Raw genomic sequence first — 26,984 nt, 5'->3', positions numbered from 1 at the left:
CAATTGTGGGAAACAAAACATAAGAAGACGAGGAGATGGCACACACATGAATAAATGGGGAAATGAGAGATATTTTTAAGCGCTTCCCTCGTCTGTGATCTTCTCTGTCTGTTAGTTCACATGAAACATCTCAAGCTGTTGAGCGTGTTTAAACATTACAGATAACTAAATAACTATACAAAAATGTGGTTAATAAATAAACATCATCATAATTATTTCCATTAACTTTAAGAACTTCTTAAATGTCAAGTCAACATCTTAAACAGATTCAATCCGGCGTTGTAGTTTTGTTATGATTTGAAAAACCAAAAGTTTTAAATGGATTTAATTTCAAATCGAGGCGATTTAAAAAGTGCGTAGCCGTGACGTATAATATGTGCGCACTATAAATTAAATCTCCATGGGAACGGGAGTTTTTTTTTTGTAGGCCTATGCTAGAGTCATAAATCGTTGTTTTAACTGTATTAAAATCTCAGATATTTCAGGTGCAGATGGTGACTGCTGCAGGAAACAACAAATAATCTGAGAAAATCTTTTGTTTAGTTACAAAGATCAATTTAAATCAAACTAGAACTAGAAACCGTTGTCAGTTGGGGAAAATAGGCTAGTAGCCCGGATGTAACGCAGTCAGCCAGTTAGGGAAAATAGGCTAGTAGCCCGGATGTAACGCAGCCAGCCGTTTAGCTTAGATTAGCTTACTTTAGCTTCACTTCTTAGACTGTTAAATCTATGCTGCGCTTAATTTAGCACAACTCAACTATACCAACACATCCAGAGCGCACTAATTAATCTGTTACATATCTGTGTTAACCGTCTAAAAACCAAAAGTGAAAAAAAAAACAAAAAAAAACAAGTTACCGTTTCTTGAAAACAGTTAGCTAAAAGGTATCAACACAAAACATAAAGTAACAGGCCACATCAGTAGGCCCACATATTGTTATTATTTGCAGGGTATTTTATTTATTTATTTAATTGTTTTTATTTAAATTAAACGTTACCACCATTTGTCAATAACTTATAAAAAAAAAAAAAAAGTGCCATGTTAATCAACGAGTTCGTGAAGCGTCCGTTCAGCCACCAGGCGGCGCTCTTTCACCTGTTAAACTTTGAACGGGTCTCAGAGAGGATTAAATCTCTCGTCTTGAAAACGATAAACCACAAACCAGCTGATCATTGTGTATGGATGCACTGTATTAGCGCCTTCGTACAGACACACACACAAGCATGGGGCTTTGTTTGTTTCCACGTTCCGCTCGGAGAAAGACACACCCTCAGATCCGGAGGAGGACAGCTTCGGCCGGGGACACTTGATGGGATGCAGAGAGGAGAGAGAGACGCCTCTGCTGCCACTGCTGTGCGTGATGTTTAAATCCTCCATCGGAGCTTCAGAGCAACAGAGCTGCACAGACATGAGACCCACAGGTAAGAAAAGACATCTCAACTCTTTGTTTACACCTGTTTTGTGCCTGTAAACACGTGTGCAGTCATGATTTAAGAAGTTCTCCTCTGCTTTTCTTATTTGTCAACACCCTGTTTTGATGTTTTTTTCACATTTTACAGTAAAAATGTTGTGTTTCATGCAGAGCCGTGGCCAAATTTGACAAATGCTGAACTCACTGGCTCAAGAATTTCAAATGCAGCCACACCCGGCTATGAAAATTTGACCAAACACCAAAATATATGGCAATAAATAATCTCATCAGTCGCTAATTGCAATTATCGACTCGGTTAACCAACCCCACTCAGTTCTTTGCTTTAAAATGGTGTATTTGAACAGTTTTAAGTCAACAAAATGACATTTTTTTGACTTGAGGTCCCCGCGAAAAAAGTACCACAGACTTGCCCCTGTGTGCCCTCAGCTGCAGCAATGATTTGACTTTATGGGACAGGCTGCATGAGTGGAGAATGGACGTCGTTATTTCAGAGGAAGCTCCGCTGCCAGAAAGGATGTAGCAGCTCACATTGTTAGCGAGTGAGATCATCCATGTTCTCCAGATTTAAATCCTCTGTTTGGATGAAGGGCCTTCACTCTCACAACTCTTTGAATCTGCGAAGGTCTCGTGTTTTTTTTTGTGTGTTTAGTGTCAAAATCCAAAGATCATCCGTCAGGGTTTGGAGTTAAACGCTTGCTTGACACAAATCAACTGAAACCTCAGCTGTCAGTCAATTCTGACCTTTATTCTGCCGTTATCAGAGACAAGAGCTTCTAAAAACTAAGACTAAGATTAAGCTATCTTGAACTTTCAAACACAAGAAAAGGTAATTCATCTCACATTCAACCCACACAGGTGTGGACATTTACACCAAAGCATCCAAATCTAGGCAAATTATTACCCGCATGAAAGCACTCGGACCCGCTGCTGTTTCTGTTCCGCATGCAAGGTGATGGAGCTTTGAATGTGTCTGTCTGCTGATGGCGATCAGTGAGAACAAAAGCTTATCACAGAGTCGTGCAGCATGCAAATAAACACAGAGTTGAAGGGGGTATCAAATGCTGAGCAAAACCGGAGCGGCTACAGGGGCCTACGTCACGTGATACAGACCTCGGGAGTTTGAGATTAAGAAAGAGGAAACTCTAACTGATAAAGCTTAAATTTGATTTCCGTTCATGTCTTTTATCTACCCTGAAATTCAGAATAAACAACTCCGCAGAACAAGTTACGTCACATCCACCGTGCAAAAGTTTTAGGAAGTCTCGTTGTTTGGATTCAAACATTGGATTCAACCAGGGAGCAGCTTTGTTAACGGGCCAGCGAAAGCAGCTCGGGGGCCCCGGGCCAGTAGGGGGCCGCAGAGGGCTGACGATCTTCAAACTACAGCAGTGGCAATGCGCTGAGTTCAGTTTTCAATGAGCCACGTCTGCAGCTTTAGCTTTCAGCTTCAGCTTGGCCTTTAAAGTTAGTGTTTTGGTTCACTCACCGCTCTCATCAATATCAATTAAAAACACTGGCTGCTTGGCATCGAGCACAAGTCACAAAGTTTGCAACTCGCAGCTCCTGTTACAGCGAAATACTTGACTGTAAAATGTACAACCGACTTATTTTTCATTGATCCCGAGGGGAAAGTTTGACTCCTTTTTTGTTCACACTAGTGTGTACAGTTGGAGCAGTGGGCTGCAGCCTCTAAGCAGATTGCACTTCAGGGTTGGGTGCTTGCTCACGGTACTGCAGCCCCCCCTAAAGCAGATTTCAGGCCCCAGCGAGATTTGAACTCGCGACCCCTGGTTTACAAGACCAGTGCTCTAACCCCTGAGCTATGGAGCCTGAAATCCTGACGTTCTCGGGCACCTACACTCTCACATCTGCAGATGACACCAGACAGCGTATATAGATAGATAGACGCGTCACTGAGCGCTGCCGTCTACTAGAGCGGCGTGCCTACAGGGCGGCCATCTTGGAACAGGGCCACTCGCTCCTACAGTGCATTACATCTATGGAGGAATGGGGTTTCTACACAATAAAAGTGATCATAGATCGCTCAGTTGAAGTCCGGCATCTTTTCTTTACAATCCTCTGTCAGAAGCTAGTCTGCTGATAACATTAAGTAAAAATTATACTGTATTTGGGTAGTAAAACCATATTTTTATCATAGCTACATGTGTGACGTTTTTAACAGATCAGTACGTTTTGAAATCGGTCCAAAATTCAGCGAATAATTCTACTTTGAGATTGAGGAGTACCTCTTTCCTTCGTATGTTCATGCACCGCTGCCTCTGCGAGCCCTGTACCAAGATGGCGGCGCTTTAGGCACGTCCCTCCACAGTCAATGACGCGTCTATCTATATATGTCTATGGTATAGACTACAGGTAGAACAACTGGAGGTTTGGTGCAGAGCAGATGTGAAGAAAACTAAATGACTGTGGACTCTGGGAAAGTTAATCCTGCTCTTTGCATTGGAGGAGCTGCCGTTGAGGTCGTCCCCGGCTTTAAATACGCAAGAACACACATCAGCAATGACCACACATGGTGCAACAGCTCTGTCATCTTAATACAGAAGGCCCATCCATCAAAGGCTGGAGTTGGGTACCGCTGCAGTCCTGACATCCTTCTACAGGTGTGTGGCGGAGAGCGCACTCACATCTTATGTCCCAGTTGCAGACGGAAAGCCTCTGCAGGAGGTCGTTACGTCCGCACAGAGGATGACCGGCAGCGGCTTTCCTGCAGTCGAGGATATTTACACCTGCAGAATCAGGAAAGACTCTTCCCACCGAGGCTCAGGAACAAACTCCAACACCAGACTCATGTGCAATAACATTTACACTTTAATATTTGTAGAGTGACAGGCTGCTGTCTCTGTCCGTCAGTCCTTATTGGATTTTTTATCTTGAATCAATATCCCAAATAAATTTGACAACTCACATGTTGTTTCTGCAACAACAAATCAGCTACTGCAAGAACATTTTTATCCATGTAGTCCATGAAAGCATGTATAGTTTTAGTCTCATGTTTCTTTAGTGGACATTTTACTCCAACCCTACTTAGTACAAAACTGAATATTTCTAACTCCAAGTTATTTTCCATTTTTGAATTCAGTCTCGTTGAACATACACAGCCTCCTTCATACCGACCGTATCTCATCCTCCCTAATACACATACTGGATTTATTAGATCATCTCTACTAGCAGCAGATATCAGCTCCGGGCTGAGTGTTTCTCTCCACTGACGCTCACTTCCTGCGTTTGTTGAAGAGCCTCGCCGCTCTGCTGGTATTTTAAGCCATGGGGGGGAAAAAATCCATGTCTGCTTTCCTTGTTAACGTTCGGTTTCTTAAAGAAGAACTCCCATCACTGTTCACCGTAATGGACATCGGGGTCGGTTTATGAGGACACAGCTCTGGATGGTTTGGTTCGGAACGGGCGCATGAAGATGATGTTGTGGGTGTTAGACCAGGACGGTTTGACAAAACTGTGACTTTAGAGTTTGAGCCATTAAGTTAATTTCTTTCTACGTTAGAATAATAAAGCACCAGACTTCTCCTTTAATATTTGTTTAGACACAGAATGAGGATGGGAGGGCTGGGAATTTAGATGTAGTGCCTTTCACTCCCATTTCCTTCACTATCTTTTACCCCGGCCTCTATGAAATTTGTCTACAGCGCGGCCATAAAGATCTTCAGGAGACAGGTATCAGTCTTTTCTTTAAATCCCAGGTGTATTTCTAAAATACAGGAACAAAACACGAATGCGCACGACTCTAAAAGTCGCACTTTCTGCCAAAATGTCTGCCTAAGATATCTGAGCCACACTTAATTTGGATTTTAAAGCTTGTGCAGCCAAACCTCCTTATGTAATTACATTAACTATGTCATCAATTAGTCTGCCTACTTGTTTCTCCATTAATACAATAATAATTGATTGGTATAAAACCTCAAGATAATGAAAATCCATAACCCTGTCTGAGGCCTGAAGCTGAAATTAAATGGTTTAGCTGTCAAAAACAAATAATATTGTTGTTTTAGGACCTGGAAACAGTGAATTTCTCCTGCGCATTCATTTTCTTCCACTTTTTAATAGTTTAATCAAGAGTTGTTGCCTTTTAAACGTCAGCTGTGGTGAGATTTGTTGGCATTAGTCTCTGCCTGAAGTCAGTTTATCACCACTGCTGCTACAGTGTTTTGTCAGGAGGTGAAGGGAGGCTTCCTAGCGGTTGATGGAGGTTTAAATAACCACATAAGGCGCCAGCTGACAACCCAAACCCTCCACCGATAAAAGGGTTGGCGCATTCCTCAGAGCAGCTTTCAGTCCCGTTGTGGCGGGTGAAACAAACACGCTCTCCTTCTTGGTTTCTCTCGTCCCGTCAACGTCATTTGCGAGACATTTGGAAAGGACAGGCCTCGTTTATATGTCGACCACATGTGCTTTCATGTTCAGGCGCAGTTTTAGGAAATGACCGACAATTAGTTTATTTGTGTCTCCGAGAACAGGGTTTCCCCAAATGTTGTCACGTCACAGTCTCCGAGCCAGACACACGGCAGCAACGAAACCTGAGATTAAAGTGGAGGGAAATTACAGTGACATAAAACGCGTTATGTCGAGGACCATCCTCATAGTGATTTCAGTGTTTTTTTTACTGTATGTACTTTGATGTACCTGCTAAGTTTAGCTTTGCGGCTAACTGTGGCACGTTTGCATGTTTCTGATAAATAAGGTCGTGAAAAGTAATTAGCAGGTCCGTGTTATTGTGGCTAACAAGCTAAAAGCTATAAACATGTTGTGACTGTATTTTTAAAAACGGCTCTGTTTGAATCAAAATAGAGACTGAACAAGGAAACACAGCTAGCCTCATTAGCCTCTAGCTACCTGGGTTAGCTTGTTTGCATGCCTGCTACATTTTCCAGTGTCTTTACACAGTTTACTAGCATAGCAATGGTATTTTTTTTTTTTTTTCTAATTACTTAATTTAGGTTTATTTGAGAATTTAGAATTGTGACGCTGTTAGCTTGTTAGCATGCTGGCTAATCTTAACATTGTATTGTAGTACAGCTATGTTTTTATGCGCTAATGCTAATCTGTTTGTTTTATATTATATGATTGTCTGTAATGTTAAATCTCCTTTCTTTTAGCCTTGTGTTACACTTGTGTGGTTTGAAGTTATCAGTTTTCTTTTCTTTGTGTTTTCTGTCTGTTCGATCTTACTGTTTTCATACTGCAAACAATAAAAAGACCTGCCAGTACATTTGGGATTAATGGGATTAATGGTCCACTAAATTTACTTTGGTGAGTCTAGGCTTACTACAATCAGCCTGACGAGCCAGACCCACATTAAATGTAGGGTCTGGGCACTCTCCATAGACAGGGCTCAACCGGAGGGGTGGGATAAACGGTTGTCTTTCAAACTCCCTCTCCACGCGATAGGATAGCGCTACAACCAATCAGAGCAACGAAGAAGGTGACGTAGTCAGAGCGACGGAAAAGAGAGTTCCTTTCCTAGAGAAAAGCTTAACTTCAAGTCTTTCAGAGTGGCGGCCAAAGCCGATTCGAAAGAAAGTTGTTCGCTAGCAGCAGCCATCGCTCTGGTAGTTCTAGCAGGATGGGGAATTCACGCGTAATTCACGTAACTTATGGTCGCAGGTCAGTCGTCATCATGTTAAGCCCGCCCACCGACTCGTGATTGGGCCGGTCCATTTTGGATTTTCGAAATCTCAAGTCAACGGAGAGTAACTAGACTGACCCTGGAAGCAAATGTAATTTGCTGCCGCTAGGGGCGCGTCTAGATTCTAGGCTATACTACAATGACAAAGAGCAAAAATTAAAACAATATCAGGTAAAATTGTTTTATTTAGAACATTATAACTCGTATTATAAACCCATAAATGCTAGGCCCTGCTCCAAATTGCAGGTTTATTGTTTTATTTGGATAAAAACTAATTAAAAACATGCTTCTTCTTCTATTTTTTTAACATTAATTCAGATTTGAAGGGGTCTAACTACTTTTAAACAACCGTCTTGTTGAACCAGGCTCCTGCTCTGCCTTCCACTAATGTTTGCCTAACTGCCATCTGCCAATTAACAGCACAACCCTTCACGTGAGAGTCATCGTAGCATCTGTTTCCTTTCTTGCAGCCAAACACTGGACTCCTGATCCCCAGTGATCCGTTGTCACCATGCCAACTCCCACGGTCCTCACAGCAACCGGCGGTCCTCAGAGAAGTCGCTAGGTTTACAAGCATATTTGCATCACTGTTAACATAAAGCGGATCCTCCACCCCACCACCCTTGACGGAGAGACCTGGAGACAGGTAGAGGTGGAGGAAGAGGCAGAGGACACCACTGCAGTAACATGGTGTGATAAAGTCACATTTGCTCTGTCCTTCCTGCTGCAGTCATGGCTTTCCGGTGGACTCTACTGCTGTTTTTCACGTTGCTGGTGCAGACGGGACTCGTTGTTGGATGCGTTTGTCCAGCAGCCACCATTTTGTCCCGGTTTCCCTCCGAGGTTCCCGCTGATGTCTGCTGCTTGAACTACTCTGGCTCTGCTTTTAGCCACGTGAGCTGGTCTGTGTTTACCAATAAGACAAACATAGAGACACTGGATCTCTCCAGCTGTAATATCAGCTCTATTGATATTAACGGCAAAGAGAGCTCTGTGTTACAGAAGGTTTACTTGGGTCATAATAGACTAACAGCGCTGCCAAGAGGGTTTCTGTCCAGCCAGCCCAGCCTGATGGAAGTGGATCTGAGCGCTAACCTGCTTCAGGAGCTTCCTCAAGGCTTCCTCCAGGACTCTGATAACCTCCAGAAGCTGTATCTGCAAGGGAACCAGCTAAAGTCCCTCCTGAGCGCCGTACTTCAGAAGCCCAGTCTTCAGAAGTTGGAGCTGGATGGGAACATCTGGGACTGCTCCTGTTTGTTACTGGAAGGCCTGGAGGCCGGCATGCAGGCTAACAGGACCACCAAACTGTCGGATGTGGTGGGGAACATGACCTGCTCCTCTCCCCTGCACCTGGCGGGATGGACGGTGTGGTCGCTGAGGCAAAACGACGTGTGCCGCCCCGCCGGTCTCACAGCGCTCTTTATCGTGCTACCCCTCCTCATCCTCATCACCTTGCTGCTCTGCTGGTGCTGCGGGAGGAAGAGGAAGAAGAAAGAAGCGCCCGTGTTCAGCACCTCCAAAAAGAGGGCTTCCGGCTCCAGCTGCAACGGCCAGAAATACCGCAGCAAGCAGCAGCCTTCAGCCGCCGAGCTTCAGGGTAAAGCTGCAGGCGGCTGCAAAGAAGGGATCCTGAAGAACCAGCTGCTGCTGCGCCCGGCGTCCTCCCTCCTGGGCAGCTCCAGGGACATCTATGAAGAAGTGGAGATCAAGCTGGGCTCGGTGGAGTCTCTTCCCCGGGGCTCCTCGCGCTGTTCCAGCTCCACGGGCGGGAGGCATGGCTCCCAGGAGCCCGATGGGGCCAGCAAGACGGAGCTGGACGTAGTCAGCGTGACGGAGGTGATGAAGGACTCCACTGACAGGGAGAAGGCTTACCTGACTCAGTCCACCGAGTACTACAGCCTGGTGCCAGGCATCGAACTGGAAGACTCGGACCACGGCGAGTACGAGAACGTTGACCTCTCGTGACACGTCTTAAAGGAAAAGTTAAAACATTTTGGTAAATAGGCTTTTGTTTTCTTGGTGAGATTTGAATCCCTTAAAACTAAAATAAAATAAAATGTTCTCCATAATGTTTTGAATTGATTTGCTGAAATCAGAACCACACATCGATCCAGCCTTTGATTAGCTCTTTAATTTAGTTGTAATGAAGTTTTATTTTACTTTTACTGTGATCATTGCTTAAAGAAACATAAATGTGTAGATATTGTTTAAAAAAAGAAAGTTTCCAGTGCCAGAGCCAACGGGATGTTAGCCTAGCTTAGCATAAAGACTAGCAGCAAGGGAAACAAGTCAGCTTGGCTCAGCCTTAAATTTACAAATGCAGCTATAAAAGCTCAGTGAATGTCTATGTTGTGTTTAATCCATACACAATAAAAAAGGTTTAAAACATTTTTGTGGATCCTCATGAAATAGGCCTCGCTTCTTAGTATTATAATCACCACTAATAGGGCTATTTGAATGAGCTAACTGCTAATGCAAAAATGCTAGCACTAGCTTCAAACACTCAGCAAAGGCAGGAGACAGAAATGACAGAAACGGGGATTTTTTTCAAGAATAAAAAGTCGTTTAAAGTTTGACAGCTCTTAGTTGAACAAGTTGTAAGTAGCCTGTCCAAAAACAAAAATGTTTCTTCTTCATGGCTTAAATATAAACAGTTTAATTTGATTCAAAGTTAGATTAAACGCATAAAATCATATGAATTCATCTGTTCTGTTACTGCTAGGCTATTTAGCTTTTAGCTAGTTAGCTAGGACGACTTTTACTACTTATCTATCTTGTGTAATTTATGTATTGTCCTGTGATGACTTTCTACTTGAGTCTACTTGATCTAAACTACTTAACGCAGCCCTGCCTTTTGAGCTAGGTGGGTTCATAACCTTGGAACGATCCAGCTGTTTCCCCTCCTTCCTGTCTTTACGCTAAACTAAGCCAATCTCCTCTTGGCTCCAGCTCCGTAACTAAGGCACCGATAAGATTTAAGCTCTTACGTGCGTTTATTTCTCAACTAGAAAACAAATAAGTGTATTTTTTCCAAAAATGACAAATTCTCGTTTCAAATGCACTAAAGAGGGACTGTGTGTCATTGTGTTGCAGCGAGAGTCCTTGTGGCCCGACCTCTGTTGTATCACAATGTAAGAGGAAGTGATTATTTTCCTGTGGGACCTGAGAAATGCAGTGACGGTTTGAGAGGGAGGCGTAGTTTTTACTCCCTGGAAAAAAAAAGAAACAAAAAAAGAAAGCCAGTCTCACAGGCACAAGGGAATTTATTCATTAAATGCTCAACTCTTTGCAAAATGTACATTACAAGTCCACAAACAACAGGGTATATATTTAATTACTCTAGTATCCTCTCGTTACCTCACCCAGCTGCAGTCCTTACATGCATGCCAGTTTGACTTGCTACTAATTTTGCACACACAAGATGTATCCTGAAATTCCTTCACCATAAGCTGCACAACCAGAAATATATAGTTGCTGAGCAATAACTCCTCCCGTCGCTGGGCTCACAGGCGATTCCAGATGAAATGTGGAATGTGAAGCTTACGTGAGATGTCTAGATGTACGTGTCAGTCGGTGTCAAGGAGTGATAAACCGGGGACGTTGGCCCGCTCTCGCTTTGAGTCACTCACACTGAAATGTGCGGCTCGGTTGTAAAATGCCGGGGCGGCCGAGTCTAAACGCTGGTTTGAGATTAGGATCTGTGTAATGCAGGTTCAATAAACTGGAGAGGAGACCTGAACATAGGAGTCATTGTGAAGGTGCAGGACCATAGACGCAGACGCTCGATTGTTATCTTTAGATGTGGAAAGCAGACAGATGTCTCACTCTCACACTTTGCCGGCTCTGAAAGCTGATTGGTTTGTTTGTGTGCAGCCAGAGAGAAAGAGAGAGAGAGACATGGTGCAGAGGGTGTGGAGCTTCCATGAATTGAATAAAGTGAGGTGTATTTTCCAGACACAGCTCAATTTATTGACATGGTTAGGGTTACTGCTGTCCAAACGCCAAGTATCTGCAGTCAGAAGACAAACAGAGTACAATTGTACAATTTCTGCTCAGATACGTGTAACGTTAACAAGTCTACATATCCTCTGTGTTTGTATTTGAGTTTGTTTTTGTTGGTTTTAGCAGTTTTATAGCTTCTAAACTCTTCTTGTTAGTTGTTCACAGTAATAATATCTCATATATCACGGAAATCTTACTGTTTAGGTAATCACTGTTGGCAGAAATGACAAAGTTGTTCCTGAAATAGGTGAAAACGTAGTCGACAGGTGACTTTTTAATGTTTCCTCTTGTTGTAATCGCGCTCTTCGGCCTCCAAACCAATGCTTAGTCACAAGCTAGTTAGCCACAAATGCTAAAGTTTGAAGGTTAACGCTGTCGTGTAGAAAGGCTAAAACTAAACTCATTTTACATGCCTGCTCTAGTTAATTATAATGTAGAATTATTTTAAACACTTGTTATTACAGCCGCCGGTTAAAACGTTAAACATTGTGGGTATTTTAGACTCAATACATTTAAATTTGACCACAAGTTTACTCCTCAGCCGTTCGTTCCTGGCACAGAGAAAGGTTTTTAAAATTCAAATATTTCCTAAAATGTAGAGAAATATGAAGTGAAACTAGGGACTTGTGGAGTGTTTGAATGTTTCTTATCCTAAATACCAAAAAAAAAAATTAATAATTAATCCTTTTAAAACAACACGGGGACATTGATGTCATATGTAATGAAAGCACTGATTATTTTGTTATGTTTAAACTGTAAAATGCACTACTTTGATTGTATTTTAACACTCTTGAGAAGAAATAAATACATTTTTTAGAAAAACTGTTTCTGGCTTAATTAATAATAACACCACAAACACGTGACAGAAGAAAACCGGCTGTACCCGTGTCACTGTTTGTTGAGAACATGCTCCAGATCTTTTCATTGAGGCCCTCTCTGTCTCTCTCCGTCTCTCTCCGTGGGCCCCCGCGGCTCTTTCTGCCCCGACAATGACCCAGGTCGGCCCCAGCTCACCTGGAATCCCACTTTTCTTTTGAGCTCTGATTTCACTCACCGTGGGAAGTTGTAATTACAGCGTTGGGTTACAGAGGTGATCAGCGCTCAGCAGAGCTGCTCTCTCTCTCCGTGTGCTGTTCTCAGAGAACGGGACGTCCAGTAGCTGAGGCCAGGAAACGACGGCTATGAAGTAGTTGCTCACGGATCCTAATCTGGGAGTGTGTTTCGTCTGGACCGAGATCACAGACCAGTCATTGTCTGTAGATCTGATGTACAAGACCCAAACATGGGGGAAAAACTTGTCTGTCCATGAAAACAAGGTGTTATATATGAAACTAAATTAAAACATGGCTTAAGGAAGAGAAATCAAGGCATGTGTGAGCATTATAAACACTTTATTTACTCTGTCAGAGGTTCTTTTGGCTGTTTTCTGTCAATAAAGGAGCCTCTGGGTGTTTTTGTCTATGAGATACGTAGAGACCTAAGGGCTGAGGGTTAGGGTTTACAAGAGCGCCACCTACTGACAGGAATTAAAACTCTGCACAAAGTAATTTACTGAGGAGGAATCCATAAATCCACTGGTGGTAAATCCTCAGAAATCATCAGGTTTTCTGCAGATTCAGACAGAGAACAAGGAAGGAAGTGATCGGCGGCCCAGGTCCCCGACGGAGGATACATGGACTCATAAATATCCCGTCAGCGGAGAACAAACAGAGCTCAGCTGATAAAGCAGAGCTGCAAAATAAAAGAGGCTCTGATTTACAGTGGACTGCTGTAACGATGTGAAAAACAAACATGTGAGACGAACGACAAAAGACAGACAGAGAGTAGAGAGAGAGACGAGAGATGTTATCACAGTGTCCAATAAATGTAAAGTCTGTGTGTTTTATTTGATTTTCCGTGCGGATGACAGGTCCAAAGTGCTTTAAGGACGTGCTTAGCATCAAAATCTTATCTTCTACTGTCTAAATGTATAGAAAACATGCAAAGAAGACTAAAAACCAAAAGAAAAACTTTCAATTACAACTGATTGGACACATATAAGCTCAAAAGGATCCAGAAACAATTAAGGTTTATTCCAATAAATACATGAAATCACTACACAGAGTTGTAAAAGGTTAATAGCAATATATATTTTAGTCCAAATTATTATAAATAAAAGAAGAGTGTATAGAGATCTACTGTAAAGTAATAAATGTCGGTCTTGGACGTGAGGCTTGGACATAAAATCAGCTGTAATCAAATAATATACGGTGTGGGAAAGTGTATTTAATGATAATCAATTGATCTGCAACTGTTTTTTATTGTATATTTTATGATTTCTTTCGATTTGCTGCTGGAAATGTATTTTTTCCTGGAAAGTTTTTCATTGTAAAGCCTCTTTTTATAACCTGAACATGTGTTTGCAGGTTGGTTTATGCACAAATTAAATAAACTGTATGTAATGTGCATTATTTTTACCTCTTTTGGAACAAATAAATGGTGTTATTCATTTTCTGAAGCAGAAATGCCACTGAAAGATAAGGATGTTATACTTTTCCTTGCCTTGCGTGACAATAAAGCGAACATTTTAGCTTTTTCTCTCTCTTTTGATAGAATAATTAAAAAATAATGTGATAATTTAATTGTTTTTCATCTGTTTAAATGAACTGACACCACTGTGTTTGCTTGCTGTGAGCCTTATATCTTCTCTCTTCTATCTGAGGTGTGTTTCCCTCGAGCTGCAGGTTCCCAGGTAATAAATCTAAAGGTGTCAATTTATGACAGCTCCTCAGAAAGGTTTAAATTGAGCATCAGGGGAAGAAGGTCTCTTCCCAGGACGACTGTTTTCCACACAGGACCGGCCCTCGCAGGTGAGATGTAGTTTTTTTACGTGCATATAAATATTAATGATTCACATATTTCAATTTGTTTTTGATATTTCAGGATTTTTCTGCCTCAACATGACGATTTCCTACAGTCTTGAAGTGGCCAACGCGAGGTTTGGAGGCTTCTCCAGGCTCCTGTTCAGGTGGAAGGGGAGCATCTACCGGCTCATGTACAAGGAGCTCCTAGCGTTTTGTGGAGTTTATCTCTTCTTCAGTGTGTTTTACAGGTGCATTCACGCATTTCCTGTTTTCATTCGGCTCTTTGCTGCCGTATTGTTTGACGTCTAATTTGCTCCACAGGTTTTTCCTCTCACCACGGCAGCAGGATCTGTTTGAGCGCATCGCCCTTTACTGCGACCAGTTCACCAACACCAACTTCATCCCTGTTTTGTTTGTGCTCGGTAAGACTGACTGAACAAGCGAGCTTCGTCTCACAGCGGGCCTGATCTGAAGATGAATCCCTGTCGTTTATATCCTTCCTGTTATAACAGGTTTCTATGTGACCCTGGCCTTTAACCGGTGGTGGGGTCAGTATACCAGCTTCCCGCTGCCTGACAACCTGATGATGGTGGTGTCCGGGAACGTCCACGGTTCGGATGAAAGGGGTCGTCTGCTGCGACGGACCCTCATGAGATATGCCAACTTATCCTCCGTGCTTATTCTGCGCTCCATCAGCACCAGAGTTCACAAGCGGTTCCCAACTTTGGAGCACGTTGTGGAGGCTGGTAAGGGCCACAGTGTAAAATTTAACAAATCCTACATTTTATAATCTGTGCAACTTCTGTCCAAGACCCTCAGGACCCTTACTCTCTCTCTCTCTCTTTCTTCTGGATGGATGTATTGTGAATTTTGTGTGTTCCAACATGGCATATTAATATACACGCACCTAGACCAGACCAGACACCCCCACCCCATAGCAATGACACTCCTTGATGGCAGCAGGATGCAACCTGACACAGACACACACTAAAAAATGCTTTAGGAACAACTCAAAAAAACATGAAGAACAGCTCAAGGTGTTGACCTGGCCTCCCTAATTCCGTGTGCAGGATTCATGACGACCCACGAGCTGAAGAAGTTTGAGTCGCTGCACTCTGACTTCAACAAGTACTGGATGCCCCTGACGTGGTTCTCAAACCTGGCGTCCAGAGCCAGAGAGGAGGGCCGAGTGAGGGACGACATCGCCCTCAGGCTGCTGATGGATGTGAGCGGTTTGTTGTTCTGTACAGAAAAACATTTTCTAGACCAAACAACCAAACAAAAAAAATATATACATATATGTGACGCTGACGTGTAGAAACTTCTAACTGCAGGAGCTTAATAACTACAGAACCAAGTGCAGCCTTCTGTTCCACTACGACTGGATCAGCATCCCTCTGGTCTACACTCAGGTACGACCAGCCAGAACATTTATTAGTATTTAAAGAGTAACATCTGTAGGTACTTACTGAGAATGTACTGATATTATTCAGTAGGTACTGCGGTATACATTTGAAGTACGTTATTTGTAGATTATCTTCAAATCTGCTGCATTTCAGAGGGAAACAATTTGTTCCAAAACACATGAAGAGCTTAAAAAATCACAGATTCAATCTACGAATAGTGATTAAAGTTGGAACAATCAGTTAATTCATCGATTTTTATGTCATTCTCATGCAGAAACTTAAAAAAAGTCTTATGATTCCTGCTCTTTAAATGACCATTAAAATTAGACAGTATATGTGAAGGTGTCACTTTGGACTAACTGGTATTTCTCATCAAAAAATGCAGATAGAATTGCAGATAGATAGATAGATAGATAGATAGATTTGTGTTTTAACATGCTACTGCTCAAATAAGCTTGCTCGCTGTCTCGTTGCAGGTGGTAACTATCGCAGTTTACTCCTTCTTCGCCTTCTGCGTGATCGGCCGACAGTTTCTGAACCCCGAGAAGGGTTACAAGGACCACAAGCTGGACATGTACGTCCCCGTCTTCACCCTGCTGCAGTTCTTCTTCTACACCGGCTGGCTCAAGGTATCGTCACACGCCCGCGTCACATTATTATAACTCCTTCCTCAACACATGTCAGAGGAGTTTTTTATTTTATTTATTTAGTCTACTTATTTGACTAGATTTTCAACAATTTCCACAAGTTACAGAAATTAAAGTGTGTATCGTCACTACCCCGCCTAGTTGTTTGGTGACCCTTTGGAGGTCCCTGACCCCTAGGTTGGGCACCACATATAAAATCGCACCTAAAGCAGCGACATCGGTAAAATGCTGCACTGATGCATCAGTATTAATTAAATCTTAGTGGGGACATGAGTGCTTTTACTTTGAAAGGTTTGTTATACTGGTATCCTCCTGACTACCAGTAGTTCAGATTTGTCCTCTGTGGAGGACATTTGTAAACCTGAATGTCTCCTACCCACTGCATGCTACTGAATAAACTCCTTTTGGTATCTACAGAGGACATGTAGGGCTTTTCAGTGATACTAAATGTGAAGGTGTGGGGCTTTTCTCTTTCTCATTAATTAAAATGTTGTCCCATCAGTTATATGATATCTCAAAAATAAAAACTTTTTTCTACCGTACAAATATTGGGGGATTAAAAAAAAAAGTGATTGGACAACATATTTTTTTAGTCAGAATGACAAGGTTACCTTTCACTTCTGCATCCAGAGTGACTGTACAGTCTGTTTCTGCTCTGTAGGTGGGAGAACTGATCATCAATCCGTTTGGCGAAGACGACGACGACTTTGAAACCAACCAGCTGATCGACCGAAACATTCAGGTTTTCTTCCTCTCAGGTCTTTGCTCAGAAACCAACTCCTTAAAAGCTCCATTACTGAACAGTGTCCCTGCCTCCCGAAGGTGTCGATGCTGGCTGTGGACGACATGTACCAGAACCTGGCTCCGATTGTGAAGGACAAACACTGGACGCAGAGACACTTCTCCATCCCTTACACTGTGTCGACGGCGGCTGAGAGCCTCAGACCGGCTTTCAAAGGATCTACGTACGACATGAGGTAAAGTGACGGGGCTGGAAAGAAACTAAATACATTTTACTATTCTGTCCTGTTTATTCGTCAGAAAAGTTAAATTAGGAGGTTTAATTTAATGTGCAGCTTGAACACAATTAGAAGAAACTTTCTCACAAGATTTGAAGAAAAAATGTTTAAAAAAGAATAAAATTACAAACATAGATTCATCAATAAAACACAGTTTTGGCCCTTGACTGTTTGTGGTTCTGTGAATTATGATAATTATGTTAAATTATGAGAATGAATCATATTTTCTTTTGTATTGTCCTCATAATGATGACTAAAAAAAAAAAGCGCGGTTTATTTGTTTAGTATTATTTATAACTCTGGACCTGCTTTCTTTCTTTCTCTAATAATGGAGTCTTGTTGTTTGCTCTGGCTGGGCATATAAATACCTTTGTGTGATTATAACATGTGATTATTTATAATAATCATAATCAAATAATCATTTGTCATTTTTAAGATGCAGCTTTCAAACTTAACAGATGTGGGAACGTTTTGACATTTTAACAATTCCAGTTTTCCCCTTTGGTTTGATTTGTGAGTACCTGCCAGAGCCACGTCATTCATTAGTTTCTGCTTGTTCTGACAAGATGCCCTTCAAAAATCAACACATGGATGAGATACTGCTTTATATGAGGTTAATAACTATTTGAAACTTGTGAAGGTGACACTGCGATGTTGATTATTTGCCAAACAATGGCTTTGTACAGGAACTCTTCTCTAAAAGCATAAAACAGTAAAAAGCTGCTTACATGGAGACATTTTCTGTATTATTAATGATATATTAAGTACATTTTCCTGATCCATGCTCTTTAAGTCACTTTCTCCCATATCTACAGGATGAGCGCTGAAGATCTTGAGATCCACCATCCTGCAGACGCACCTGTAAACAAACAGTATTTACCCGCTCAGAGCTCTCTGGGAGATGGGCTCAACGGTCTCCTGCAGAGGGGGAAAGGCGTCCTGCTCGGCAGGAGCCTCCCTTCACTGGTGGACATCTCGCCACGCCTCTACGAGGAGGAAGACGAAGCAGACGAGGTTGGCAGCAGTGCCGGCAGTCACAAAGAACAAGAACAGGCGCTGATTAACCTTACAGTGGAACACGACAAGTGAAGATTGTTGATACTTGTGTGATTTTATTGTTTAAAATGTTAAATAATCTGTGAAATGAAATGTTTTTTTCTTCCTCCAAAACTTAAAATTCAAAGTCTTCACTTAAACGAACAAATAAACTTTTAGAAGACACAGGAAGTAAAATGTTGCCATGGTTACAGTGAGTAATAAGATCCACTTTTGGCTTTTGCTGGTTTACATCTTAGAAGACATGCATGATTAACTATCAATAGCTTCTTCTTGCTAAGACATGGTTGACTGACAACCATCAATGAATTACACTGATACTGAAAATAAAAAACTTAAAACCTGATTAAACCTGTTATCAATGAAACTTGTGTGTTTGTATGTTTTCATAATTAATATTGTGGGTGTTTACTTCATAAATTTTACACACTATATCTCATATGTGATATTCTGCTGCCTTGGAGCTCATTTCTGAGTAGTAATTTATATAAAACATGAGATTATCTTGGTTCTCCAGTTATTAATCCTGTCCGCAGACTGCAGTGAGTGATGTGGGAGATTTCTCGTTTCCATGAATCCACGTGGTTTATCTGAACACTGCAAAGAGCATAAAACAAAAGTTCTAACTTAATCTACACGCTCAAATCACAAAGATCTACGTCCACTTTATGGAATAAAAGCCCAACACTTATAAATCTGTGTACAAACCACTCGGTTAAAGTAAAAAAAAATAAGTATTTTAAGTTAAAAACGTGTAAATCGGGTCATTTGAGAAACTTTTATTTTGAAAAAAGGGAAACGACGGAAGTTCGAAAGGATCAAATGTGTCTCCCGCACTTCCGCGTTGTCAGAAATCTACAGAAACCCTACAGCACCGACAGAGCAGACTCACAAATCCAAACACTTGACAGCAGCAGGTACGTTTGTTGTCGCGACTGTGTCTTTTAGCTCATAAAGTATTTATCTCCCATAAAGTTGTGACAAATATTAAACCGGCCAACCCGCCGGTTCTGTTGATAACGGCTGTCGCACTTCAGCATACACTACTTTACCGAGCACCTAGCTAGCATGCTAATGTTAGCTCACTCACTTTTATCTTCTGGAAAGAGCAGATACTTTTGTCAGGGAACTTTAGTCGCTGATAAGCACATTTCAGACTCTTCAGGCTGTGTACACAAACCCATTTAAGTGAGCTAGAAAGAAATAATTAACTGCATTTAACTGGAGTGAGTTGACGCCTCTGTTTCTCAAGAATATTCTGTTTTGTTTGGGTTTGACAGGAGCATCCTTCCGCTGCCAGGCAGGAAAACAAAAGGCAGGACAGTGGTGTGATGTCAGCTGAGGCCCCCCCGCTGCTGAGCTGCTGAGCTGCTGACTGTCACCATCACATCACCACCACATCACCACCACCATGGCTCTGTCCGGCAATCCTCACCTGCTCCTTGGCAGGATCCGTTTCCTCAACAGCTGCATTGAGAGTTTCAGGAAGAGCGAGCCGGTGCCCGAGTGTCTGTGCTACGTCCCCAAAGAGGTGTGCTACAAAATCTGCAAGGACTCCTCGACCGCCAACTCCTCCGCCAACCCCGGAGCCGGTGCAGGGGTTGGCTCCACCGTTGGGAAAACAATCGTCTCCGTCTTTGAGAGTCCACATCAGGTTCCCCACAGCAAGAAATTATGCAAGTACAACATAGAACCAAAGAAGGGGACGTGTATCCGGACCACGGGGGAGGAATACTGCAACAGCCAGGGCCTCTGGGTCAAAATCAATAAGGTAATTCACTCTCTGGGTCCTGTCATCCTGCAGCTTCTCTCACGCTGCTGAATCAGCGGCACTATCTCTAACCTCTAATCCCTCTGTCGCCCTTTGTACGAGTATAGGTGTGTCAAATGCACTAGTAAATACAAATCATGTATTTTATCTTTTTAGTTACATCGTGTTATTTACACAACAGCAACCAGGGTTTTTGTAATAAGGAGTTTTGGGGGAGTTGCAGACACTCTAAAACTTCTTATTAACAGTAGAAAATGCCATAAACACATCTATCTTTGATTTAATTTACTACTTCACCTCACAGCAAGAGCTCCTCGCATCTGCAGTTGATTAATTCGAAGGTATTCTCATCTGTAAAACCTTCAGAAGATATGCTGGTGTTAGTTTGCATGTTCTCCCTGTGTCTGTGTGGGTTCTCTCCAGGTACTCCAGCTTCCTCCCACCGTCCAAAGACATGCTGGTTAGGTTCATTGGTGATTCTAAATTGGTCGTAGGTGTGAGTGTGAATGGTTGTCTGTCTCTCTGTGTTAGCCCTGAGATAGACTGGAGACCTGTCCAGGGTGTACCTCTGCCTCTCGCCCCGCAACCCTCCATAAATGTGATATAAACACAATGTCATGTATACACAATGCAGTGCAGTTGACACAGTAAGCCTTTATTTTAACTAGATCATGGTCACATTTTGCAAGGAACCATATTTATCCAAAAAAGGTTCAAAAAAGGCAACTGGACTTGTAGACTTCTTCATTTCTAGGGGACTGGAGGGAAGTCTGAGGTTTAAATAGGAACTCCTCCTGAAAAAAACTTGCTTGTCATGCTAATAAACAGAAACTGGTACAGCTAATTTCCATTAACAACTGGGTACTTACCTGTAGTTGAGGGGGGACTGTTTTGTCCCTGTCCTCTTCCCTATGAATGGTTCTCTAACGACTCTTGTCCGTCTGAGGCTCCAGTGTCAAGGTGTGAATGAGACTGAAACTTCTTGGGGACAGAAGTTAAAACTGTGTTGTCATTTACAATACGGTTGATGAGTGGTGAAACGTCTTCTCTAAAAATCTACAAGTCCAGTTGCCCTTTTTTGAACCTTTTTTTGGATGTACCATGACCTGGATGACTGAGAACCTTCACAGACAAGGAACCATATTGTTTGCAAGAAAAAGCAAAACGTGAGCTTTGTAACTAAAGCTTTCTTTATCTTGCACTTTTCAAAATCTGAAATACAGAAAGCAAAAATGTTGCTGAGAAATAACAACAAAATGCGAAGGCTTTGACAAATAAATACAAAAGGATTTTCTGTCCTGTCGCCCAGAGGGAAACTGTAGCATATTGTAAGAGCCACAAGGAGCCATTGTTCTGATTACCTTGCTCAGAGGCCTGTTGTTCTGACGGGGGATGTGGTGGAGCCACATTAGAAGTAATTAGAAGGATTTTAAAGCCAGTCCTAAATTTTATAAGAAGCCTTTGGTGTGATGTGAGAGCACAAAGGTGGAGTATTTGTTAATAAACTTGCAGCATGAGTAAAAATAAGTATTAAGCTGAGATGCAGAAAAAGGTGGATGATTAGTTTTAAGTTGATTACTATGGTGGAAGTCAGACTTAATATAGAACAAAACTATATTTGGAAGAAACACGTGTTGACCAAATAATCCCCGTGTGTTCCCCAGGAGCAGCTGGAGGAGCACCGTCCAGGCCAGGAGCTGGAGGAAGGCTGGATCCTGGTGTGTAAACACACAGAGGGGGGCGACAGGCTGGTGCCCGTGGAGTCACCGGAGACCATCGGCAGGCAGCAGAAGCTCTTCGGCTACGACCACAAGCCCTGCAGCCGCTGGGAGCAGGTGGTGGACGTGGAGAACGCACTTTACATCGGCTCCAAACCCAAAACCGCAGAGTGCGACGACACCGCCGTCCAGAGGCTGAGGTGAGCCCGTTTGTGTGACGTCAAACTGGATTATCCAAACTTTTCTGGAGCCGCAGACTTGGAACTTGGAACTAACTTTAAATCTTCTAGGTATGTTCCTCCCACCTGGACGTATGAATGTGACGAGGACCTGGTGCACTACTTTTATGACCACATAGGGAAAGAGGACGAGAACCTGGGGAGTGTGAAGCAGTGTGTGACCAGCATCGACGTGTCTTCATGTTCGGTGAGCGACATTCAAGACTTTGTACAAAATTTATATTTTAGGAGATTCCACTGTGTTTTTACTCTGACGCCAAACAATCTGAAGTCAGGCCACCTTCTTCCATTGCTCCATGGTCCAGTTCTGATCCTCACATGTCCATTGTAGGAGTTTTCATCAGTAGATGGGGGACAGCGTGGACACCCTGACTGGTCACAGCCCCACATTAAACAAACTGGGATCCACTGTGTGTTCCCACTCCTTTCTGTGTGCATCAATAAGTCTTGACCCTACAGCAGGTTTACCACTTTTCCTTCCATGGTCCACTTTTGATAGACACTGCTCTGACCCAGTCGTCTAGAAATCAAATTTGATTCTCGTCAAAGTCGCTCAGATCCCTCCACTTGCCCAATCTTCTGCTTCTAACATCAACTTTGAATACAGAATCTTCACTTGCTGCTTGATATGTCTCACCCACTGACAGGTGTTGTGATCAGTGTGCATGCAATTACACAGTAAATGTTTGTACACAGTGAATAAATGTGGATTTATTTTACCCATCAAACATACCTTGACGTTTGCTGACAGGAGGATCCCAGCGGAGGCGCGAGCTGCCTGACGGACGGCGACACAGAAACGTACTGGGAGAGCGACGGCATGCAGGGACAGCACTGGATCCGCCTGCACATGAAGAGAGGCACTGTGGTCAAGTAAGCGGCTGAATGAAAGTTTAAAGTTCAAACGATTTATTTTAAATGTGACCCTCATGTACTGAGGATGCTGGATGCAGATAATGTTTCTACACTACATAATATGCTTTTTTTTGTGCACTCAGTAAGCTGATATTGACCGTGGACTCGACGGACGACAACTACATGCCCAAGAGAGTCACGGTGTACGGAGGAGAAGGAGACAACCTGAAGAAGCTGAGTGACGTCACCATAGACGAGTGAGCTCAGTTAAATGTTTTTAAAAAAATAAATTAAAGCACCTCAGATTACAGTACCTGAGACATAAGTTGCTATGTTGTGCCCATCGTCATTAGCGTTATATATCTAACTATGTATAACGTTAGCAGTGCATTAAAAGATCTGATAAAACACAATAAAACTATTAAAAATGAGCACTTCCCATGTGGAACGTAGGAGAAACCAGGCTCTCAGACATTTCTTCACATGCAATAATATTCCTGGGGTCTTCTCCTCTCCTAGCAACCTCATTGGAGAAGTGTGTGTGCTGGAGGATATGACCGCCCACCTGCCGGTCATCGAGGTCCGGATTGAGGAATGCAGAGGTCAGGTTTATTTTTAAATGAATTCCGTATTAAATTCAACCTCCACCTTCAGACGGCTGGCTGTTAAACCTGAAACACGTTTTCTCCCTCCTTTACAGATGAGGGCATAGACGTGCGGATCCGAGGCCTGAAGATCAAGTCGTCCTGCGAGAGGGACCTGGGTCTGAACGCTGATGTTTTCCAGTCCTCTAACCTGGTGCGCTACCCCCGTCTGCAGGGCACGCCGTCTGACATCCTGTACCGCAGAGCGCTGGTCATCCAGAGGTAAGGACGGTGCAGCCACAATCACAGTAAAACCCCACGGAGCTAAATATTTGTCCTTAATTGTAATATTTTAATTCAAAGTTCAGGAAAAGTGTAGCTTGCCTTTAAGCAGCAGGTGTTTCAGCTTGTTATTTGCGTCTGTGTCTGCAGGTTCATCTGTCTCCTGGACAGTGTGCTGCCACACCTGGTGCCGGCCTGGGACTACAGCCTGGGCACCTTCAACCAGATCAAAGTGAGTCATGCTCAAAGTACAGCAAAGGCAGTAAAACTGGCAGCAGATTGTTCGCTGAACTCTGAGCCGACAGGTATCCATGACTAAATGATGTTAAACCAGCAGTTTCTTGTGTCCTTTGGCGCCCTCCAGAGCATAAAGCAGTTCTTGCTGCTGTCCAAACGCCGCTCAGCCCTCATCCATCAGTGCCTGAAGGACTCAGAGACCAGTAAGCCCAACTTCATGCCCCGACTCTACATTAACAGGCGTCTGGCCATGGAGCACAGAGACAACCCGTCCCTGGACCCCAGCTGCAAGAACGCCGTGTTCAGTCAGGTACCGATTATTAGAGGGAAGCCTAAAATTTACTGGTGGACTTTGGTGTTAAGAAATTTACTGTATTTCAGATGTTGTGGTCCTTTTGCAGGTATACGAGGGCCTCAAGCCGTCTGACAAATTTGAGAAGACTCTGGATTATAGGTATGTTTGTCTTGCATCTCTTAAAATGACCCAATGGCACCAAATTCCAATTTCTGTTTTAATGTGTCTGTGTTACTCATCAGGTGGCCCGCTCGCTACGACCAGTGGTGGGAATGTAAGTTCATCGCCGAGGGAATCATCGACCAAGGAGGTGGATTTCGGGACAGCCTGGCAGACATGTCGGAGGAGCTTTGCCCCAGCTCGGCCGAGTGCCCCATGCCTCTGCCGTTTTTCTCTCGGACGTCCAACCAGGTAGTCGGTCGGCATCAGTGCCTGCACGCTGCCGGGATCAAACTGGACGTCAGAGTTCTCACCATCTGTTTGCTTCTTTTCTCGTTTTGTCAGGGCGCTTTAGAGGCCAGAGATTACTACGTCCCCAACCCGTCCTGTAAAGAGTTCCAAAAGTACGAGTGGATCGGTCAGCTGATGGGAGCGGCTCTCAGGGGGAAAGACTTCTTGGTGAGTCGCCACTTTAAAATAAGAATGGGTGACAATATGAACATGGGACTTTTCAGACACAAACTTTAAGATTTAAGCAAAGAAAGAGAAACATTTCAGCCGTAATCTTGAGGAAATTAAAAAGGTTTCTTTGGATATTTGTTCCACAGGAACGGAGCAAATAACTCAGAGCCTCTTCTAGGTGCTTTAAAAAGCTTCACCGGAGAATCTAAGTGATCTAGCTGAAGTAGAGTCTGTGATTTTAAGCTGTGTATGAAGCTTGATGAGAGATTGGTGTGTGTAAACACTCTGTCTGCTCTGTTCTGTATCAGTTTTAACGTTTGTGATGAAAGCTTGTAGCTGGGGTATAAATTCCAATATATTCTCAGTTGCAGGATGACCTTTCATGAAAACCTACATGAGAAGGAACAAATAAATGACATATTACTAAAATTGCAGCACTTAATCAAACTGTTTGACCGTAATCTTTATGGTTTTTGGAGATATTTCTCCCAAAATGTCTTCAGCGTTGGACAAACTAAAATATAACGTGTAGATATTTGTGAGTAGGTGCATGTATTTGATTTTCTGACTTTTCTGTGTCCTCTCCTGCAGGTCTTGGCTCTGCCGGGGCTGGTGTGGAAGCAGCTGATGGGGGAATCTGTGAGCTGGAATAAAGACTTTCATGCAGTTGACTCAGTGCTGGTGAGGACATTCAGATCTTTTACGTCCTCTTGATTGTCATTAAATGTTATTCTCAACCCTTTGGAATAGACGGGTCAAAAGGCAAAAAGCTTCATTGCATGTCACACCTTCTTTTCTAATTTTCCATTTCTGAATTCAAATAAAAAATGGATCAGATTGCTAGTTCACTGCATCATGATAAACGTGGACGTGTGTTCAGGTGAACCTGCTGGAGGCCATGGAGAACATGGACAAGGAGACGTTTGAGTTCAGGTTTGGGGAGGAGCTCGTCTACACCACCCTGCTGACCGACGGCCAGATGGTGGAGCTCATCCCCGGGGGCAGTAATGTGGCGGTTCGCTACGAGGACCGCAGCGAGTTCATCCGCCTGGTGCAGAAGGCTCGGCTAGAGGAGAGCAGACAGCAGGTGGGACTTCACTTACATCTTCACAACTGTCATGAATGTGTGGTATGTGTGTGGAGTCAAGTCGCTGAAGCGTGTGCGTGATCATCTGTACATGTGCTACAGATTGCAGCCATGCAGGCTGGGCTGCTGAAGGTGGTTCCTCAGGCGGTGCTGGACCTGCTCACCTGGCAGGAGGTGGAGAAGAAAGTGTGTGGAGACCCAGAGATCTCTGTTGAAGCTCTGAAACGACTCAGTGAGTGACTCCGCTGGGAATTTAACCGAATGACAATATGCACCCTCTTTCTGCAGCAATTAGAGGAGGCTTTTTTGTAGAAGTGTATACATTTAAGTAAAATTACGGTTTAGTTTCACTTGTTTTATTTTAGTTTACTTTTATTTGAAGTGTATAGTCTAGTGTTTGCTATTATCCTAATCTCTTGATCTCTCCTCCAGCGCGCTATGAAGACCTGGAACAAAGTGACGTTAGCGTGCAGTACTTATGGGAGGCACTGACAAACTTCACCAATGGTCAGTTCATGGTTTGTTTTTACAAAGCAGTGAATATCTTTCACAACATAAACGATGCAGTTTGTAGCAGAGTGTCAGACGATCTTGAATTGTGTTTCCAGAGGATCGCAGCAGGTTCCTGAGGTTTGTAACTGGTAGAAGTCGTCTTCCTGCTCCAATCTACGTGTTTCCTGACAAACAAGGGTGAGCAAAGTGCATCCCTATAAACAGCTAATACTGTGGGGGAATAACTGTTTTAGAAAACACAGTGTTTTAACATGTTTCTGTTCCTCGGTGCAGCTATGAAACAACTGATGCACTCCCACGGTCCTCCACATGCTCCAGCACTCTTTATCTACCCAGCTATCCAAGGTACACTGATGACACATGCTCTGTCTTTTTACTATTTACTGATGTGTACATATGTATATAGGAACACATATGTTTATGTTTTTACAGCATGTTGATTGTTGATTTCATTTTTACCTGCAGTGCAAAGGTTTGTGAGGAGAAGCTGCGTTACGCTGCGTACAACTGTGTGGCCATCGATACTGACATGAGTCCCTGGGAAGAGTGACACGTCCCTGCTCCACAAACACTGTTGAACAGAGAAATCTGGACAATGTCATCACAATGTATTTGCAACTGCCAAATAATCAATAGCTGTACATAATAAAAGACTATATGGAAGCATGGACATTGACTAATTGTCTTTTTTGGACTTTGAAGTGAATGAGTGTGTTT

At 43.0% G+C, this 26,984-nt stretch overlaps 2 protein-coding genes across 2 annotated transcripts; both read left to right on the top strand.

Annotated features, from left to right (window-relative positions):
• The first annotated feature begins 13,849 nt into the window (after positions 1-13,849).
• Positions 13,850-18,378, top strand: best4 (bestrophin 4). Its single transcript, XM_084547352.1, has 10 exons — positions 13,850-13,943; positions 14,017-14,185; positions 14,259-14,359; positions 14,450-14,683; positions 15,008-15,162; positions 15,272-15,349; positions 15,820-15,972; positions 16,652-16,732; positions 16,813-16,967; positions 17,825-18,378. The coding sequence occupies exons 2-10, from the start codon at positions 14,034-14,036 to the stop codon at positions 18,096-18,098; spliced, it is 1,383 nt and encodes a 460-aa protein (XP_084403478.1). The 5' UTR covers positions 13,850-13,943; positions 14,017-14,033; the 3' UTR covers positions 18,099-18,378.
• A 517-nt stretch (positions 18,379-18,895) lies between these two features.
• hectd3 (HECT domain containing 3) lies at positions 18,896-26,937 on the top strand. Its single transcript, XM_084545891.1, has 20 exons — positions 18,896-18,982; positions 19,346-19,836; positions 21,501-21,754; positions 21,845-21,980; positions 22,545-22,666; positions 22,792-22,905; positions 23,168-23,250; positions 23,349-23,514; positions 23,665-23,746; positions 23,879-24,061; positions 24,153-24,205; positions 24,289-24,457; positions 24,551-24,664; positions 25,259-25,348; positions 25,548-25,754; positions 25,857-25,986; positions 26,187-26,261; positions 26,363-26,444; positions 26,541-26,612; positions 26,733-26,937. The coding sequence occupies exons 2-20, from the start codon at positions 19,477-19,479 to the stop codon at positions 26,815-26,817; spliced, it is 2,577 nt and encodes an 858-aa protein (XP_084402017.1). The 5' UTR covers positions 18,896-18,982; positions 19,346-19,476; the 3' UTR covers positions 26,818-26,937.
• The last annotated feature ends 47 nt before the right edge of the window (positions 26,938-26,984 follow it).

The sequence above is a fragment of the Chelon labrosus genome (genome assembly GCF_963514085.1).
Source record: "Chelon labrosus genome assembly, chromosome: 6".
NCBI classification, from domain to species: domain Eukaryota; kingdom Metazoa; phylum Chordata; class Actinopteri; order Mugiliformes; family Mugilidae; genus Chelon; species Chelon labrosus.
This window is presented reverse-complemented; position numbering and strand designations above follow the sequence as displayed.

What these genes read in the sequence shown, in the direction of transcription:
- hectd3 (XM_084545891.1), top strand. Translation starts at nt 19,477, where the DNA reads ATGGCTCTGTCCGGCAATCCTCACCTGCTCCTTGGCAGGATCCGTTTC. An exon ending in CCGGATTGAGGAATGCAGAG is followed by an intron (nt 23,251 to 23,348) that starts GTCAGGTTTATT and finishes CCTCCTTTACAG; the next exon opens with ATGAGGGCATAGACGTGCGG. An exon ending in TAGAGGAGAGCAGACAGCAG is followed by an intron (nt 25,755 to 25,856) that starts GTGGGACTTCAC and finishes CATGTGCTACAG; the next exon opens with ATTGCAGCCATGCAGGCTGG.
- best4 (XM_084547352.1), top strand. Translation starts at nt 14,034, where the DNA reads ATGACGATTTCCTACAGTCTTGAAGTGGCCAACGCGAGGTTTGGAGGC. An exon ending in CCCTGTTTTGTTTGTGCTCG is followed by an intron (nt 14,360 to 14,449) that starts GTAAGACTGACT and finishes CTGTTATAACAG; the next exon opens with GTTTCTATGTGACCCTGGCC. An exon ending in TCTACACCGGCTGGCTCAAG is followed by an intron (nt 15,973 to 16,651) that starts GTATCGTCACAC and finishes TCTGCTCTGTAG; the next exon opens with GTGGGAGAACTGATCATCAA.